Source organism: Cnephaeus nilssonii (assembly GCF_951640355.1).
Source record: "Cnephaeus nilssonii genome assembly, chromosome: 12".
Lineage (NCBI taxonomy): Eukaryota > Metazoa > Chordata > Mammalia > Chiroptera > Vespertilionidae > Cnephaeus > Cnephaeus nilssonii.
This window is the reverse complement of record NC_137083.1, coordinates 77,498,416-77,518,057: the sequence shown is the minus strand read 5'-3', so window position 1 is coordinate 77,518,057 and position 19,642 is coordinate 77,498,416. Positions and strand designations below refer to the sequence as shown.

The following is a 19,642-nucleotide window of genomic DNA, read 5'->3' as shown; positions in this document are numbered from 1 at the left end:
TTAAATTTTTCCTTTTAATGATAGGCACTGAATTTGATTTTTTTCCTGTTAAGGACATGCACTGAATTTGACGTTACAGGTAATTGGTCAGCTAGAACCAATAGGCGGCTTCATTCATGGTTCAGAAGAGATCATTTGAAGGGCCTTTTTTTTTTTTTTTTTTTAACTTACTAGACATCAACAATGTGCCTCAGATTAGCTCCCCCATTCCTTGCCCACTGCTTCAATAAGGCAATGGAATGGCGTGCTGGAGTGGGGAACACCGCCCACCTCTGCGGGACAGAGCACCGAGCGTGTAGTTACTGGGAGAAACTCCTGTCCGTCAAACCAGTCCCATATTTGAATAGTTTACGTGGAAAAGTAACACTCCTCATGTTTAAATTAATGCTAAGGAAGAAGGTAGGAAGGAGAAGCGTCATTTACAGAAAGGCATGAGGTTTGGTAGAAAGATGATCCAGGGAGGAAGAATTGGGGACATGGAGGTGCTGTTGGTCAGACCTGACAGCAGATGAGCTGGGAACGAAGTCACCTTAGCAACGAGCTTTCACAGGACCGGGGTGGGCGGGCATGAAGGGCCACAGGCCCGAGCCCAATTTACCCCTTCGAGAAGCATTTTAAAGTAATTCTCATCCCAAGAGCTAAATACTGTTCAGCATTTACAGTAAGTTAGGCACTGTCCTAAGCAGGTCACATGATGAATCTAACCCTCACCACCACCCTCTCAGGTAGGTGTTTTTATTAATCCCATTTATAAGTGATGGAACCCAGCCAGGCTGAGTGGCTGCCTCCTCACTGCTGGCAGGCTGACCAGCAGCCTTTCAGCCCTTCTCCCCCATCCCCCACCCCGAGTCCAGTGACTCTGAGGCCAGTGACTCGGGGCGAAGTGGTCAGGTTCCGGCACCTTCCCCGGCTTCGCTGCCGTGGGAAGGGAGCAGCCCTTTGAGACAGGCCTCTGGTGTTTTCTCCCCTAGAAAACGAGAGGAGGCTGCCTCTGCTGGCACTGCCTTGTATTTGGGCCAATATGGTAATGAGAGCCATGCGGGTAGAATAGCTGAATAGCCAGAGGTTTTCTGATCAAAATACAGGACTTTAGAGGAGTTTCAAAATCTGACTTTTACTGAAGTGTGAGCTCGTTTTCTGAGAAGGGGAGTGCTCCCCTGGGGACATGTGACCGCCAGCCTAAGCACACGGTATGGAACAGGGTTTTCCTGCATCACAACGGGCTAGATGACCTAATAGGGCTTTCTTTTTTCTCTCTAAATTTCTAGGAGTCTCATGATTTGAATATTGATGAACTCTTTGACTTGAACATTTTGTTTCTTCTAATTGTTCATCTTTCCCGATAATTATAAGGTACACCAGGAGGATGGAATCAGCTATACCCTGTATAAAAGGTGGACTTTTGAAACCATAGACCCTATTTTGTTTTAATCAAATGTGACCCTAGACCTCTCTCTTCTGACTTCTCCCTCCTCCTCTAAAACAGCCGTGAAAAAAAAGAAAAGTTAACTTTTCAAGGGTTTTTTAATTCTGTTCAGTTGGCTTGTCCTTCATTCCTAGTAGACAAAAACCGGAGTCCTCCAAAGGAGAGTTCCGGGTGTGAGTGGAGGCGGGTGGTGTGAGGACGAGCTCACAGCTCGGACCGCCACCATCAAACACGTGGGTTTGGGAATGTGTGGGTTCCCATAAGTATTACCTAGTGAGGCCCCGGGAGCAGGGGTTTCCCGTGAATACTTACCAATAAGGATTCTTGGTGGCTTCCGGGTCTTAACTTCCAAAGAGACCTGTTGTTCCCTTCTATCCTCTTTTCAGTGGGCAGAGAGAAGGGGGAAATGTTACACTGTTAGTACTTTGCAGTATTTTACTAAGTAGTTAACGATACTGGACTTAAATAAACTGGTTTGAACAAAAGACAATTCTTAGTGTAACATTTTCGTATTGATTCAGATGGTTAGAAAAGCCTGGCTTGAATCTGTCGCGCTAGCTTTTATTCGTGTGGATATGTGAGCCTGAAGGAGGCCTGTTTGGGTCTAGAGCATTTGCCCTTGTCCTCCCGTTCAGATGTCCGACATGCCAAAGCCCGCCTTCATGAAGCAGAACCTGGACGCACTGGGAATCGGGACCTACCACAACATCGCCTTCATCCACCCCGACACGCCCATCATCAAAGCCCTGAACGTCTTCGTGGAGAGACGAGTGTCCGCCTTGCCTGTTGTGGACGAGTCAGGTCTGTTTGGCCATAAACAGAAAAACTATCTCAGTAAAGTTACTGTCAGATGGCCTCGCACCTGAGCTAAGTGGGGGAAATGAACATTCAGACATGGTGAATAAATGCAGCACTGAGGAGCACTCCAGATAATAAGAACTTTAAACTGGCATATTTTCACACTTGCCATTAATACAGGATTTCATGTTCATTTAAAAATAGACACGCTAGTTCTATTTAGCAATATGTAATTCTTAATCATGGCCTAGTTAAGATTGATTTTAAATGTTATTTTTTGTTCCTAAGATACTTTTCTAACATATATTTTCATTTTAGGGAAAGTCGTAGATATTTATTCCAAATTTGATGTAATTGTAAGTATTTTTAATTTTGTTAAACCTGTCATCTAAAATGCATTTAAAACATACTAATTTGTTTTTGTGGTTTTTCCATCTTTTAATGATTTCTAGCTTTTTGGAGTGTAAAGATCTTATCAGAGAATTCCATAGATGCCCTGTAGTAATTGTACTTTTAACATTCATTGGTTTAGCAATGAATAATATACTAGTAGTATTTTATAAATCTTTGTCTTTTCAATACATGTCTGGTAGAGTTTATCCATCACCACAGCATGCGTATATATTTTAAATGGCCTTTGTTCTATGTGGAGACGTTGTTTATTCCACCAATGGGCACGTGTTTAGTGCATCCGAACTTAGTGCACATGAACTTGTAGTCACGTGCATCCCGTTGTTTGATGACTGGGGACAACTGTTCTAAAGACGACAGCAAATGTACCAGGTAGTTAGGTAAATCCCTGGTTTAAATCTAGGTTGAGTTTGGTGCTCCCTCTTTCCACATGATGCTTTTTTTCTCATTCATTTTAAATGTACTTCCCTAGAGCCTTCCATTCCTTCTAAGAATGGGAACTGAAACTTGGTAGTGCCACATGTGCGCATCATTGGGGCCATAATATTGACCCCGGCCTTAACCGCTCCTTTGCAGCTATCCCAAGGCCTCTGTCTCATCCTCTTCTGTTTAACATAAGAGACGCCAGAAAATACGTTCATTGGAATTTGGCTGAGTGGGGCCTGCTCAGGTTAATGAGAATCCCTAGGGGCTCCTAGGGAGAGTCCATTGACACTTCTTCACCCTCCATTAGTCCAACTCTCAAAAGATGATTTATTCAGGAAGGAGCCTTGGGGAGCAGGGGAAACCTTTAGGAGGACATGCGGTCAAATTAACAAAGTTGCTCCACGATTAAGGTCCGCCTTGTAAGCTTTAATTCTCACTGCGATGACACATTACAAGCTGGTGTGCTGGTACTGCATAAGCATTGATGTGTTTAAAATCCCGTGGTTTTAAACTTACTAATCACGGTCACCAGTGTGAACTTAAATGAAAGCACGTAATGCATTCTGGTACTTTTTTACAGAACCTTGCTGCTGAAAAAACATACAATAACCTAGATATCACCGTGACCCAGGCGCTTCAGCACCGGTCCCAGTATTTCGAGGGCGTGGTCAAGTGCAGCAAGCTGGAAATATTGGAGACCATTGTGGATAGAATAGTAAGAGCGGAGGTGAGATGGCTGTTCCACATTCCTTTCCCCCACCCAAGTCACAGGAGCTGTAACCAGTGAATGGCGCCTCAGGAATTGTGAATCTCAGGACTGGCCCATGGGGCCACCTTCAAGTTCAGTGGGAGGACACAGTTCCCTGTTCCAGAACCTAGCATGTTACCTGGCACATAGTGGGTCATCTGTAAATATTCATTGAATGCAATTTATAAGTCCTGATATCAAGTAAACTGGTAAGATACTGCCATGTTTAAAAAATACATACTTGAAGAAACAGGTCCCAAGAGCTTCAAGTTCCATTAGGGCAATGGGTATTTATAAATCAAAAGTTAAAAAGGTGCAATTATATGGTTTTAACAAAGTAAATGATAAAATTTATTCTGATTTTTTCAAGTTAAAGTAATTTTCTCTCTCCCCCCTCAGTACCTCTCCCTCACGATTTAGGTCAATAGCAAATGTCTAGTAACCCTGTCTCCTGACCCTCGGCACTCATGTCCCATTATACTTACCGCTGTAGGATTTTCAAGTATAACGGACGTGAGTGCCGAGGGCCAGGAGACGAGGTTACTAGACATTTATCTAACTCAGTGTGCCCATTCCTAAAATCATTTTTTTCCTTTCCTTGTTAGACAGGAAGAGGAATATTCTCCTTTTCATCCCTCTAGGACTGAAGGATGCAACCATGTTCCTTCTGGAACAACCCCTAATTAGGCAAAATCAATTCATGACGATAAGTCTGCTTTGATGATTATCATAAATTGCAAGAGCGCAGCCCAAGCATAAAAGTACCCGATTATTTTACAGCTGATAACAAGCGACTAGCTTGCTTTCTGAAAGCTTGGTGAGAAGCAGGGCGCCGTGCTCCATCCTGGGAGCCAGCCTTGCGGAACCCACCCAGCCCTGCCTCCTGCCCTCCTCCGAGGTGACTCCCCAGCTTCAGCTGTCATGGCTGGCAGGGTGTCACTAAAATCTCAATATGAAGTCTTCCCTGTCTCTTTTCTTTTTTTAAAATAGATTTTTACTGATTTCAGAGACGAAGGGAGAAGGAGAAATAGAAACATCAATGATGAGAGAGGATCACTGATCAGCTGCCTCCTGCATGCCCCCGGCTGGGGATTGAGTCCTCAACCTGGAAATGTGCCCTGACCGGGGATTGAACTGTGACCTGGTTCATAGGTTGAGGCTCAGCCACTGGGCCACACCGCCTGGGAGAGTCTTTCCTTTTTCTACCCGAATTTAATATCCATCACTACTTGTTTTGCAAAGAGGTGTAACTGACTTAGGAATATGCCTTAACTTTTTTATTAATGTCCTTAGAACTGTGTGCCTTTTGAAGATGATAATCAGAAATAGATAAGGCATCCTTCCTATTTATAAGCACAATGGACATCCAAATGGTGGAATCCTTTATAACGATTAACATTCATGTTAAAGAATGTTGATGCTATAGAAAAACATTAACAAGATATTGCTAAGAGAAAAAGCCATTACAGTACCACATAACGGCATGATTCTTTGTGGAACACACATGCGCACACATAGAAAAGCAGTCAGCAGAACCCCACCACGGTGGTAACAGCGACTGTTTCTGGGTGACAGAGCTCTGGTTGCGCCGAGCTCCTCTGTGTCCCTAGCTCTCTGTGAGCACCTGTCACATCAGGTAGAAGAAAAAAGTGTCTGGCTAGTCCTTGAAGTTCATCTGGTGAACAAAAGAAATATCATTGTCATATGAAATAGGTCATTGAGGAAAATATGTAATTGAACGGTTTTCTCAACTTATCCATCCTGGCTTTCCTCATTAAAATAATTTCTTTCACCAGGTGACTTCTCAGAGGGGGAAAAAAACAATTTTCAGCTTCATCATAGTTCGTTAGGAGAAGGGTATGCAGTACCAGTGATGACATTTCTCCAAAGGAGACATACATATGGACAGCAGACATGAAGAGATACTCAACATCATTAATCCACAGGGCAATGCAAAATAAAACCACAATGAAATATCACGTCACATCTGTCAGAATGGCTAATAGCAATAAATCAATAAAGAACGAGTGTTGGCAAGAATGTGGAGAGAAGGGAACCCTCTTGCACCGTTAATGGGAATGTAAATTGGTACAACCACTATGGAAAACAGCATGGAGGCTCCTCAGAAATTTATAAATAGAACTACATTATGAGCCAGCAATTCCATGAAAACACTAATTTGAAAAGATATATGCACCCCATGTGTCTGTAACATTATTCACAACAGCCAAGATATAGAAGCACCCTAAGTGTCCATCGATAGATGAATGGATAAAGGACATATATGCAATGGAATATTATTCAGCTGCAATAAAAAGCAATGAAATCCTGCCATTTGTAACAACATGGATGGACCTAGGGAGTATTATGCTGAGTGAAATAAGTTAGAGAAACACAAATACCATATGATTTCACTTATATGTGGACTCTAAAAAAAATAAATGAATAAATAAAACAGAAAACAGACCCATAGGTATAGAGAACAAGCTGATATCGCCAAAGGGGAGAAGGCCGTGTAAACAACAACAAAAAAGACAAAATATAAAAACAACTTCCCCCCTTCCCATCTCCCTCCTGCATCCCCGTTCTGTGCCAGGGGGACCAGGGCGTTAAATGGTTCCATATGGAGGAGCAGGTCTCCAAAGGAACTGACCGGTAGTAAGTTCTCAAGCTTTTAAATCTGACGTGGGATGTTCTCCGTCCTTTCCTGCTCTAAGGATGCTTCGCTAGAGTAATACCTCAGAACATGACCTACTTGTTTATAAAAGACTTTCAAGTAGAAAAAGAGACATGACTATAACCTACTTTGCTTTACTGATTCATTTATCCTCTGAATATTATTAATATATGAACTTCATAGAGACATGATAAAAAAAATAAAAAACAATCCCAGGGCAGTGGCCTATTAGTGCTCATTTGGACTTTTACCCACGTGAAACAGAACCTGACAGTTGTTAGAAACTGAGATACTTTTAAAAATAAAAACTGTTTAAGAGAATATGATAGCTACATTGTACTTCATGTTTTGAGTTGTATCTTTCATATACTAATATTGTGAAATTTGAAAACTCAGCTGGACATGGCTGGCTAAATTGTTCATAAAAGAAGTCAGGCATGCCCTTAGCCAGTTTGGCTCAGTGGATAGAGCATCGGCCTGAGGACTGAAGAGTCCCAGGTTCGATTCCGGTCAAGGGCACATGCCCGGGTTGCGGGTTCAATCCCCCAGTAGGGGGCGTGCAGGAGGCAGCCAATCAATGATTCTCTCATCATTGATGTTTCTCTCTCTCTCCTCCTTTCCTCTCTGAAATCAATATATATATATATATCAATATATATATATATCAATATATATATATATATATATATATATATATTTTTTTTTTTTTTTTTTTTTTTTTTTTTTTGTGGTCAGGCAGTCCTGGCCGATGTGGCTCAGTTGGTTGGGTGTCATCCATGTACCAAAAAGTTGCTGGTTGGAGTCCCGGTAAGGGCACATGCCCAAGTTTCGGGCTCGATCCCTGGTAGACGATGGATGTTATGCTCTCACATTGATGTTTTTCCCTTTTCCTCTCTAAAAACCAATAGAAGATTAAAATCTTAAATTTAAAAAAAAAAGTCGTCGAGCAGATCAGCATCACATTTGAACTGCAGAGCCAAAGACCTTCCCGTGTTTCTGTATGCTGTTACTTTCTGTGATTTGTGGGATGGATTCACTGTAGAGTATCTGAAAGATATTTTTTTCCTATTTTTCCATTTTAAAGTGTTTTATTTAAACTTGCTTACGTGGCCTACTTTTCTCTTGTTTGCAGGTCCATCGGCTGGTGGTAGTGAATGAAGCAGATAGTATTGTGGGTATTATTTCCCTGTCAGATATTCTGCAAGCCCTCATCCTCACCCCACCAGGTACAAAGGCCAGTTTCTGACCTTCCCCTCCTGAGACAGAGGCAGGGCACGCAGGCCACTGCTCCTCCTCCGGAGGGTGCTTCTGTGCGTTCCTCTGTAAACCATTTTCATTTCCTTTGTGGTTGTGAGTTTTATTCTTCTACCTGAGTAAGAGAAAAGTTAGTAGAAAGTATCCTGACTCAGCCCCTCTCTGCCCAGCAGTGCCCGAATAATCGAGGATTCATTGCCAAGTTCATCAGAACCTTTTCCATTAAAAAGCTAAGACCCTTCAGTTTTGCTTTCTTTTTAGGATTGCTAACTGGAAAACAGGAGGGAAATTCTTTGGGTTCTAACTGTTGACACCATCTACACTTCAAAAACAAAATGACTTTCTAGTGTGTTGAATATATAAATCAAAAGACATAACAGACTTTTTTCCATGAATAGTGCATAGAAATTAATTAACCACCAAACAGCACTGATGGCTAAACTCATTTTTGCCAGATTCGCTCTGAGCCTGCCCCCGGGTCCCAGCCGGAAGCATGCAGGGTGGCGCAGCCTTGGAAAAGAGTTGGTGTTCCTTCTGTGTCACTCGTTTAATAGTGGGGGGACTTAGGGGTCCTAAACCCGCCAGCCCCTTTCCTTTTCTTCCCCCTCCTCCCCTCCCTGCCCCCAGTAAATACAAACAACACAGCCCTAGCCGGTTTGGCTCAGTGGATAGAGCGTTGGCCTGCGGACTGAAGGGTCCCAGGTTCGATCCCGCTCAAGGGCACATGCCTGGGTTGTAGGCTCGATCCCCAGTGGGGGGCATACAGGAGGCAGCCAATCAATGATTCTCTCTCATCATTGATGTTTCTATCTCTCCCTCTACCTTTCTCTCTGAAATCAATCTGTGTATATAAAAGCCTAAGTGGCCGAAACCGGTTTGGCTCAGTGGATGGAGCGTCGGCCTGCGGACTGAAAGGTCCTCGGTTCGATTCCGGTTAAGGGCATGTACCTTGGTTGTGGGCACATCCCCAGTGGGGGGTGTGCAGGAGGCAGCTGATCGATGTTTCTCTCTCATCGATGTTTCTAGCTCTCTATCCCTCTCCCTTCCTCTCTGTAAAATATCAATAAAAGAAAAAAAAAACTCTTAAAAAAAATAAAAATAAAAATAAAAGCCTAAGTGACCGGTTGACCGGTTGCTATGACGTGCACTTATCACCAGAGGGCAGACACTCAGTGCAGGAGCTGCCCCCTGGTGGTCAGTGCGCTCCCACAGCCAACTTCCCATGGCCAGCCAATCTCCCACGGTCCCTCCCCTCAGTGGCTGGCCAACCTCCCATGGTCCCTCCCCCCGGCTGGCCAGCCCCCATCCCACCCCCCAATTGGCCCTGATCGCTGGCCAGGATGAGGGACCCCACCTGTGCACGAATTTGTGCACCAGGCCTCTAGTAAAAATATATATTTTTTTAAAAAATACAAACAACCCACCCTTGGGCCACACAGACCAAGTCCAAGAATGCTAAGACAGGAGTCAAGTGACATGCACTTTGAACTCTTAGAAGTTAAACATTCAAGTGTGTGTACTACGTTACAGTATTGATTTTTTCTTTCATTCAGAAATCAAACTAGCTGAGACTAGTTTTTACAGTTGACCTCTCACCTAAAGATGCCGCCCTTCAGGAGTCCCCACCGCCCATGAGAAGGCATCACATTCCCTGAGTGGGAACCCCAAGGTTGTGATTCCAGTAGAGCAGGGACACACGGGGCCCAGGGCAGCAGCAGCACCTGGGCTTGTCAGAAATGTACACCGAGGGCCCCCCCACACCTTCCGAATCAGAAACCAGACATGGGGCCCGGTGTGGTCACTTTAAAATTTCAGATATTAGGGAACATGAAACTCATGATAACCTTTATAATCATGAAATGTTGATAAAAAGAATAAATGAATGTGAGATTGTTCATAGCATTAAACTAAAGCTGGAAACAAGCCAGGTCTCCTTGAGCAGAAGAATGGACCGGTTTGTTCTGCTCGTGCAGTGGAATGCTCCAAGCACTGGCCGTGAGCCACAGCGATGTGGGCAGTGGACAGCCCTCCGAGGCAGCGTCCAGCTGAGGAGCGGACCCAGCCAGAGAGGGATGACACGTATAGACAGCGAACAGCCCTTCCTGCACTTAGGAAGAGGCCTCCTCTCCGGGCAGAGGCATCCATGTGGGCACAGAACCTAGAGGGCACCCCCAGAGAAAGGCACCCCCTCCCGGTGGAGGAAGGCTCTCGGCTGTCCCTGCAGCCAAGATCCGTTGTGCATCGCAAACTCGGAGTAAACAGTGCAGTTCTTTATCCTCCCTGTGCCTTCATGTCTTCCACCATGAGCCCATTGGGCTGGATGGGTTTACATTTCCATCCAGATTTGATATTTAAAACTCTTCAGTCATTAATGCTCCTCTAGGGAGAGGGACCTGCCGTGCAGCAGGAATTGGAAACGTCTGTTACCACAGAGGGGGTGATAAAGACGGGGAGCCGAATTAGAAGTCTTTATAATATAGAGTGGATAATGCTGTCGGTTTAGGAGAACGCTCTGTGTTCCTATAACGACAAGTGAACACTGGGAGCAGACCTGTCAGAACGCGGGGGCTGCCGGGACAGGTCAGCAGCCGGGCCTGAAGCTCCCGTGCGTGGGAGCGGCCTGGAATAAGCGTCCCGGGGTCCGCCTGGTGAGCCCCGCCCCGGGATCCCCGAGAGCTGTGCGTGTGTGCCAGCTGCTCACCTCATCGGCCCCTCTGTTCCTTCAACTAGAAATGCGCAGGCCGATACAGGCCCTCGGGCCCTTCCGAGGTACTTGGAGTTGAAACCAAAACCATGCGTGTAAGCACCATACCCAGGAGAGCACTGTTGGGTGGGTGTCTATGGAATAATCAAGATGTACGTTTAAAGCATCTACTGTTATGTGAATAAGAGGTACCAGAGTTATTCTTTTCACCGATAATGGACACAATTCCCCATGAAGGATACTGATATAATATAATGACATTGTCCCTCTTTCAAAAAGCTAGTTCATTGCCAAACTTAACTCAGACTCCCCAAATGAATCTAAGTATCTACACATACAGAGGGCATTAGCCACAATTTTTTAGTCCCTTATTTATTTTTATTTTTTGTTAATCCTCACCCCAAGGGTATATTTTTCATTGATTTTTTAGAAAGTAGAAGGGGGGGGGGGGGAGAGGTGTGAGAAAGAGCATACATTGGTTGCTTCCCACACACCCCCCAGGGGCCAGGGATGGAACCTGCAACCCAGGTACATACCCTTGACTGGGAATTGAACCTGCAACCCTTCAGTGTGAGGGCCAACGCTCTAACCACTGAGTCACACTGGCCAGGGTTGCCCCCTTATTTTTTTATAGATTGTTAATCTCTTTTAAAAGTTGAGTGTCTGCTAAGAAAATGGGAGAGAAGCTGCTGTGATGAGAAAAAACAATAACTCTCCCAACCCATTTTGAAATATCCTGGCCAGATCAAGTTGGTGTTATGTGCAATTATCCTTAACTGTGTATAATGCTTTTTTTAAGACACTTTTATATGTACAGTGGAAGTACTTTGCATCTTCACTAAAATGTAAATACACATTTATTTTACAATTCTTTATCAGCAGAATCCTTTTCTGAATTAATCTCGCATATTTAGAATGACAATACGTGATACCGATTGAAAGCATGCTGCAGTCATGGTGGGTAGGGGTGGGAGCCTGGAGCCCACTGCTCAGTCCCTGCCCGTCCATTGCCCAGCACACAGGGGCCTCCAATGTGGAGGAGCGCGTGCTGTCAGGGACTTCGATCTCTCTTTGTAACTTTCATTTTCCTTCTACTGACAGGTGTCAAACAAAAGGAGCCGAAAACCGAATGACTTTTGTGAATGGAGCCCTTGCAGGACTTGAACTAAGATTCTGGGTCACGCTTTGCCTCATGAACACTGACGCCATGGAAGAGAGGAAAATGGCCAAGAATGTATATCAGGGTTTAGTGATGGGTATTTTTTCCAGTGATGTTGAAACTAAGCATAAAAAAAGAGGACTATATGTTTTTGAAGGGTCAGGCTTGCATTAAAAGGCTATTTTCAGACCTCTGTCTGAAAGATTTCAAGTGCTGTATGTCATTAAAGTGCACTGTGTCCTGAAATGTTTATTATTTTTTTATTTCCAAGAATTCACTGGTATGGAACAGGAAACGTGACATAAGGCGAGTGTGCGGCATCCTCAGACCTAGTGCCTTATGTCGGACGCAGCGGCAGGTCGCCACGCTGCTCGTGGCAGCCGGCGCGGCGCGTGGGGAAGGAAATGCCTGCTGGCGTGTGAGTCTTTGAACCTTTACCAAATCAGTTTGCCTTCATTAGGTTTGTCCAGCAGTTGTAATTTGACCATAAATAACTACTTTCTAAAACTTTAAGGGCACGTTTATGTTTAATTGTTCTTAAACGTAGCGTAAACAAGACTACTTACAACCGCTGTATTTATTTTTCCCTTTCATACGATTTTTTTACACCTCTTTTGGTGGGTAAATGTCACCATGCCCATTGGTAAACCATCAGTTGTTATTTTTAAATGGCAAATTTCTCATTCTTTAAGTTTGGGTCGGGAAAGGATGTGACTTCTGAAACAGCCACCGTGGGTTTTACAAGCCGAAGCTCTCAAAGCACGTGGGGACCTGCTCTGCTGGGCGGTGAGGAGGAAGCTGGGTGCCGGGAAGACGTCCTGTGCATTGAATGTGAAATCACGCTGTCTGGGTGACTGCTGACGCGATTGTTTTTGTAAACGTTACTGCGGCACATACGGTGCTGTCATACGATTGAAGAGAAACACAGTTTCCTAGTGTAAGTGCTCTGAAAATGTTGACATTGTACATATAAGTATAGTTTGTTTTTTTGTTTTGGGGTTTGTTTGTTGTTTTTCAGATTGAAAAATTAAAATAAATCTTAACTACCATTTTGTTAAAGGAGTTCTTTAAAATACCATGTGTTTCAGCATATATTAATTAAAATTATATATGCAGTTTTCCACTTAGATATTTCTCCCCAAATAAAGGAGAACATGAATTCTCATATCCTTTTCCCATCATCCAAAAATAACCCTTAGTGATTTGATTCTTCAACTTCACATCTCTCCATACAGGGTGTCCCCAAGAAATGTATACACACTTTAACAGCTGATAGTTCAATTTTGGAAATGAAATGTATTTTAATAAACACTGCCATTATAATTATTCAAAGCATGTGTAGACATTTTTGGGGACACCCTATATTTAATTTAAAATGGCCATGCAGATTTTCTTGTGCTTAGCTGCCAATTTTTCCATTCCTAGTTGGCCAGATATAAGAGGAATGGTATATGTGCAGAAGCAAATGAACTCCACAAAAAAAAAACACTAAAATTAACAAGTGAGTTTAGCAAAATTTAAGGATAAGAGATCATCAAAAATCAATTGTATTTTATATAGTAACGAGCAATCAAAAATAAAAAAATTTAAGATCCCTTTTATAACAGCACCAAATATGGAATATTTAGAGTAAATCTGATAAAAGAAATATATAGCCTATACACTAAAAAGCCCTAATATTGCTGAGAGAATTAATGAAGACCTAAATAAGTGGAGTGATATACTTTGTTCATGGGTCAGAATACTCAAGTTTGCTAAAATATAAGTCCTCCTAAAATTGATTTATAGATTCAAAACAGTACCAGTCAAAATCCCAGCAGGCTTTTCATAGAAAGTGACAAGCCGATCCTAAAATTCAAAGGAAATGCAAAGGACTTAGATTAGCCACGATTCTGAAAAAGAACAAGGTTGGAAGGATAAAACTATCTGATTTCAAGGTTTATTACATAAGCTACAGTAAAGTATACTGTTGATGTAAAAACAGACAAATACATCAGACCAGATGAGCGTCCAGCAATAGACCCACCCATATATGGGCAACTGAGTTTTGGAAAACGTGTGAAGGCAATTCAATGGAGAATGTCTTTTCAACAAATGGTGCTGGAACAATTGGATACAGCAGGTCTTCAAAAAAAATCATTTCATTATAATGTTCATGAGGAAAAAAATGATTCCTGGCTGAGGCCACTGTCTGTGTTCTTCTCGACTGCATGGTGTTTTCTGGGAACTGGTTTCCCCCCACATGCATCCCAAAGGTGTGCAGTGAGGTGAACTTGTCTCACATGACCCAGCCTGAGTGAGTGTGGGTATGGGTGTGAGTGCACCACTACAACCACGTCACTCACGGCGTCACTAAAAATTGGGTAAATCTTGTTTTTATTATTAATCTTTCTTGAATTATGTATAGCTCACATTTATTTTAATGTTTAATATTAGAAATGTTTTTGTTTTGGTGATGTTTTTGTGAGCAGATATATGCCATAGGAACTTAACTCTTGTTTTTTATCAATTAGCCTATGGTAAAATTGAGTTCATTATACATCATTTTGCTTAGAATCGCAGTTTCCAAGAACCTATTGATGACATTTAGTGAGGACTTACTGTAGTCATATGCAAAAAAGAACTTTGCTCCATACCTTTCACCACATACAATATGAAAACAGAGCTCAATAGTTTTCAGAAGATACATAATCCAAAAATTTTATAACATACCCATAATGTCCACTATAAAATAAAAATTACTAGATCTGCCCCGCCAGCGTGGCTCAGCGGTTGAGCATCAAGCTATGAACCAGGAGGTCACAGTTTGATTCCTGGTCAGGGCACATGCCTGAGTTGTGGGCTTGATCCCCAGTGTGGGGCAGCAGAAGGCAGCCAATCAATTATTCTCTCTTATCATTGATGTTTCTTTTTCTCCTTCTCTCTTCCTCTCTGAAATCAATAAAAACATTTTTTAATTACTAGATGTAAAAAGAAATAAATATATGACCTATAATCAAGAGAAAAGTCATTCAATAAAAGCAGACAGATAAATGATTTAAAAATAACTAATAAGAACGTTAAAGAACCATCAACAAATCAACAATTGACAAGTGCTGTCGAGGATGCGGAGAAAAAGGAACCCTCGTGCACTGCTAGTGGGAATGCAGACTGGTGCAGCCACTGTGGAGAACAGTATGGAGTTTCCTCAAAAAACTAAAAATGGGAACTTCCATTTGACCCAGTAATCCCACTTCTAGGAATATTTCCCAAGAAATCAGAAACACCAATCAGAATATATGCCCCCTATGTTCATAGCAGCACAATTTACAATAGCTAAAGTTTGGAATCAGCCTAAGTGCCCATCAGCAGATGAGTGGATTAGGAAACTGTGGTACATCTACACAATGGAATACTACGCTGCGGTAAAAAAGAAAGAACTCTTACCATTCACAACAGCATGGATGAACATGGAGAGCATTATGCTAAGTGAAATAAGCCAGTTGGAGAAAGATGAGTATCACATGATCTCACACATTTGTGGAATATAATGAACAACATAAACTGATAAAAATAAATCCAGAGCCGAAACCTGTTTGGCTCAGTGGATAGAGCGTCGGCCTGCGGACTCAAGCGTCCCAGGTTCGATTCCGGTCAAGGGCATGTACCTTGGTTGCGGGCACATCCCCAGTAGGGTGTGTGCAAGAGGCAGCTGATCGATGTTTCTCTCTCATCGATGTATCTAACTCTCTATCCCTCTCTCTTCCTCTCTGTAAAAAATCAATAAAATATATTAAAAAATAAAAATAAAAAATCCAGAGACATAGAAGCATTGAACAGATCTTCAAACCTCAGAGGGAAGGCAGAGAAGGGTGGGAGGGGGGTGTTAAGAGATCAACCAAAAGACATGTATGCATGCATATAAGCATAACCAATGGACACGGACAGAAGGGGGGTGAGGGCCTGTTCTGGGGGGTGGGAGCGGGTGGGAAGAGGTCAATGGGGGAAAAGGGAGACATACGTAATACTTTCAACAATAAAGAATCTTTTTTTAAAGAATGTTAAAGTACCTACAAAAAACCTGGGTATGTTAAATCCTAGAACTAAAAAATATGTTACCCAGATTTTTAAAAATCGTTAAACTAGAAAGGAGAAAACAGACAAGAATAAGGGCTCTTTTGGTAGAAAGCTATCAAACTGTCCAGTATATGTGAAATTGGGGTCCCAGAATGAGTGGAGAAAGAATATGGGGCAGAAAAAAATACTTAAAAGAAATACTGGTTGGGGAGTTTCCCAAATTGGATCAAAAACAGTAACTCACAAATCAAAGAAAGTTAGTAAACCTTAAACAGCATAAAAGCCAAGAAACTTATACACAAACACATCATAGTCAAACTCTGAACACCAAATATAAAAAGAAAATCAAAGCAGACAGGGCAGGGAATGAATATATTACATAAAAAAAACAGGATAGCTGGTTTCTCATCAGAAAAAAATTGAGGCCAGGAGAAAATGGAACATCTTTGAGGACAAACATACACACACATACATATACACCACTGTCTACCTAAAATTCAATATCCAGCAAAAAAGAATTTTTCAAAAATGAAAAATAAAAAGGTAGCATGAAGGATATCTTTTTGGTGATGGAACAGTTATGTAGTTTTGGTTACACAAATCACATGTAATAAAACTGAACAGTTACAGACACACACACACACACACACACACAACACACACATGAATGTATGTAAATCTGAACAAGTTCTGTGGGTTGTACCACTTTTAGTCTCTCAGTTTTGATACTGTACTGCATTTAGTTAAGATGTCACCATCCAGAGAACAGGACGTGGGAACTCTATTATTTCTTGAAATACCTGCTAATCTATAATTATTTCAAAATAAAAAGTGGAGACATAAAATAAAGACAATTTTCAAATACATCATTGTAAATTTGTTGCCAGGAGACGACAGGAAATTCTTCTGCAGAAGGAACTAGTACAGCTTAGCCCCGCAGTCTGCTAGGCGGCACACACGGACTTCCTTCTGAAGAGAGAGTGTGGAAAGGGAGAGCGAGAGTGACTCCCCCGTGGAGGAGCCTGACAAACACTCCCTGAGCCAGGTGATCAAGGTCAACACCAACAGTGACAACCACGCTGGGAATCCGTTCCCTTGACAGGATGTGACGAGAATGGCGCTTTACTTCTGTGGTCTTCCTCTCAGAGGCCCACCCATACTCCCACACTAAACCTGAGAACAACGTCAGACGAATCCACTTTAGGAGCAGTCTATAAAACACCTGACCAGCACTCCTCAAAACTGCCGAAGTCACCACAAACAAGAAAACTGAGACATGATTACACCCAGGAGAAGCCTGAGCCTGGGGACTAAACGTAAAGTGGTATTCGGATGGGATTCTGGAACAGAAAAAGGACAGCAGGGAACAACTGAGGAAATATAAGCTTTGGTTAATAATAATGTTTCAACCCTAGCTGGTTTGGCTCAGTGGATAGAGCAGTGGCCTGTGGATTGAAGGGTCCTGGGTTCGATTCCAGTCAAGGTGGCAGGCTCGATCCCTGGCCCTGGTCACATTGGTGTTTCATTCTGTCTCTCCCCCCCCCGCCCCCCCCCGCCCCCCTCCACTCTTTCTAAAAATAAATGGGGAAATATCCTCAGATGAAGATTAATCAAAATAATAATAATAATGTATCAGTATTTGTTAATTAATTCTAACAAATGGACCACACTAATGTAAGATACTAACAGGGGAAACTGGGTGCAGGGTGCAGGGGAACACACTATACCGTCCTCACCATTTTTCTGTACATCTGAAACAGGTCTAAAAACAACGTTTAAAAAGTAAAAGGCAAGAGATACAGAAACCAATTTCACTACATGGATTTTATTTGGATTCTGATTTGAACAAATTGTTAAAATAATAATGAAGCATTAAGAGACATTTGAATAGTCTGGGTGGTGGTGAGGAGCCTTTCATTGGTCTTGTTTATGATATAAAAATGGCATGTTATATTTTTTAAAAGAATCATCTTTCAGAGAAAATATTGAAATATTTATGAATGAAATAGTATGATGGCTAGGATTTGCTTCAAAATAATTCACGAGTGGGTGGGGGAAGTGGGTAGGGTTAGATAAAACAGGATAGTCCATGACTCCGTGAACATGATGGGCCGGGACTCATTGCACTAATTTTTCAACCTTTATATGCGTTTGAAAATTTCCACATACACAAAATGTTACAGCGCTGGCCACGTAGCTAAGTTGATTAGAGCATCATCCAGAAACCCCAAGATTGTGGGTTTGATCCCCAGTCAGGGCACATACAAGAATCAACCAATTAATGTATAAATACTAGTAAGTAGATCAGCAAATTGATCTTTCTCTCTCTCTTTCTTTCTCTAAAAACCCATAAATAAATTTTTTAAAAGAAAAATGAACAAACCAAGGCTTAGTATGTGTGGGGTGTTTTGTTTTTTTTTTTAAGAAAAAAGGTTGCAGACAAATGTGTAAGGTCTTCCTTGTGCTTTGGATGCTTAATTATTAATGTCTTGCTATTTGAAGGGATACTTACAATGTCATCAGTTCTAATTACACTTATCATTAATGATAGTGGACATGAACCCATATTTTAAATGCTTCTGTCGATTCTTACTTTTTTGTAAACATTTTTGGGCACTTTCATGTCAGGTATGATTAGATTGTCATGTGTGCCTTTACTGTAGCTGGCAAAGAGCTCACACAAGGAAGATAAGGCGCTCTCCCATTTTTCTCAGGTTTGCTTATACTGCGTTTTTATCTTTATTAATTCATGGCTTATTTGAAAAGACTCTTTTGAGACCAGTGACTATTTTTGTGAGATTGAATTTAGTTTAGCAAAACTTAGGTAATATATTCTGCAATTCCTCAGAACCAGATATGCAAAGCAAACATCATCATATTCTGAGCACTAAACAGTGAGGGCCACACAGCCAACCCCTCCCTGTTGTGGGGGTCCCACCAAGACATGGCACCATGGTCAATCCATACACCACATGTGGGCAAAGCTCAGTTATTTTAGTTCCAGAAGGAAAGTGTTCTAAAAATAGAAGTTGTATATTTTTTCCTGCACACCAATGGAAGAAACTCCAACACTGAGACAACTCTTCACACAGGAAGAGGAACCAATAGTGACTATGTCCCTCAAATAGTAATTACAACTTTCGGTGGCTTATGAACACTGTGACTAAATGCCACATCTAAGGAACATCTGAAGGCCATTGTCACCCAAGCCTCTCCTGAGCACCCCCAGGGGTGTCTCACAGTTCTGGAGGCTAGACTTCAAAATCAAGGTGTCAGCAAGGCTGTGCTCCCTCTGAAGTCTCTAGGAGGGAATCCCTCCTTGCCTCGTCTCGCTTCTGGTGGCCCCAGGTGTTCCTGGGCTTATGGCAGCATCACCCCAATCTCTGCCTCTGTTGTCACATGGCTTGCCTGTTATCTTCTGTCTGTGTCTGTGTGCCTGAGTCCCTTCTTCTCTTCTTATGAGGACACCAGTCATATTGGATCAGGGCCCAGTCTACTCCAGCATGACCCCATCTTAACCAATTACCCCCCACCCCCACCCCCACCACCCCCACACACACACACACACGCCAACAGCCCTATCCTACCTAATAAAATGGTAATATGTAAATTACCATCACTCCGCTACGCCCACCATTGGGCCAGTGGGAGGCGCAGGGGGTGGGACTCGGGGTGGCCAGGGTAGCCGATTGGGCCAGTGGGACGCTGAGCTCGCGTCGCCAGCAGCAGCGCGAGCTCAGCGTCTGCGCCATGGCTGTGCTGCGGAACAGAAGGGGCCTCTGGGGCAGCGAGCTCACGTCCCACCGCGAACCATCAAAAGTGGGGGAGCTGGGTGCCTGTGTGCTCCGGCACCAGGCCTGGTGCACCAGCGAACAGGCACCCAGCTCCCCCGCGATCGAAAGTGAAAGTGTGTAGGGGACCCTACACGTGCATGATTCAATCATGCACTGGGCCTCTAGTTCCCAAATAAGATCACATTCTGA

The 19,642-nt window shown here is 42.8% G+C and overlaps 1 protein-coding gene across 11 annotated transcripts in view; it reads left to right on the top strand.

Moving 5' to 3' along the window:
- Positions 1-16,670, top strand: part of PRKAG2 (protein kinase AMP-activated non-catalytic subunit gamma 2) — a 217,531-nt gene extending 200,861 nt beyond the window's left edge. For 7 of the 11 annotated variants that reach the window (XM_079786666.1, XM_079786667.1, XM_079786662.1 and 4 more), the window contains 5 exons: positions 2,062-2,227; positions 2,543-2,580; positions 3,642-3,788; positions 7,619-7,712; positions 11,546-12,650. In XM_079786666.1, the coding sequence (XP_079642792.1) occupies positions 2,062-2,227; positions 2,543-2,580; positions 3,642-3,788; positions 7,619-7,712; positions 11,546-11,577 (477 nt within the window). In that variant the 3' untranslated portion in view covers positions 11,578-12,650. Of the gene's footprint in view, positions 1-1,268; positions 2,228-2,542; positions 2,581-3,641; positions 3,789-7,618; positions 7,713-11,545; positions 12,651-16,546 lie in introns of those variants that run through there. The other 4 variants (XR_013814324.1, XM_079786669.1, XM_079786670.1 and 1 more) reach the window with 4 other exon arrangements.
- Positions 16,671-19,642: the final 2,972 nt, after the last annotated feature.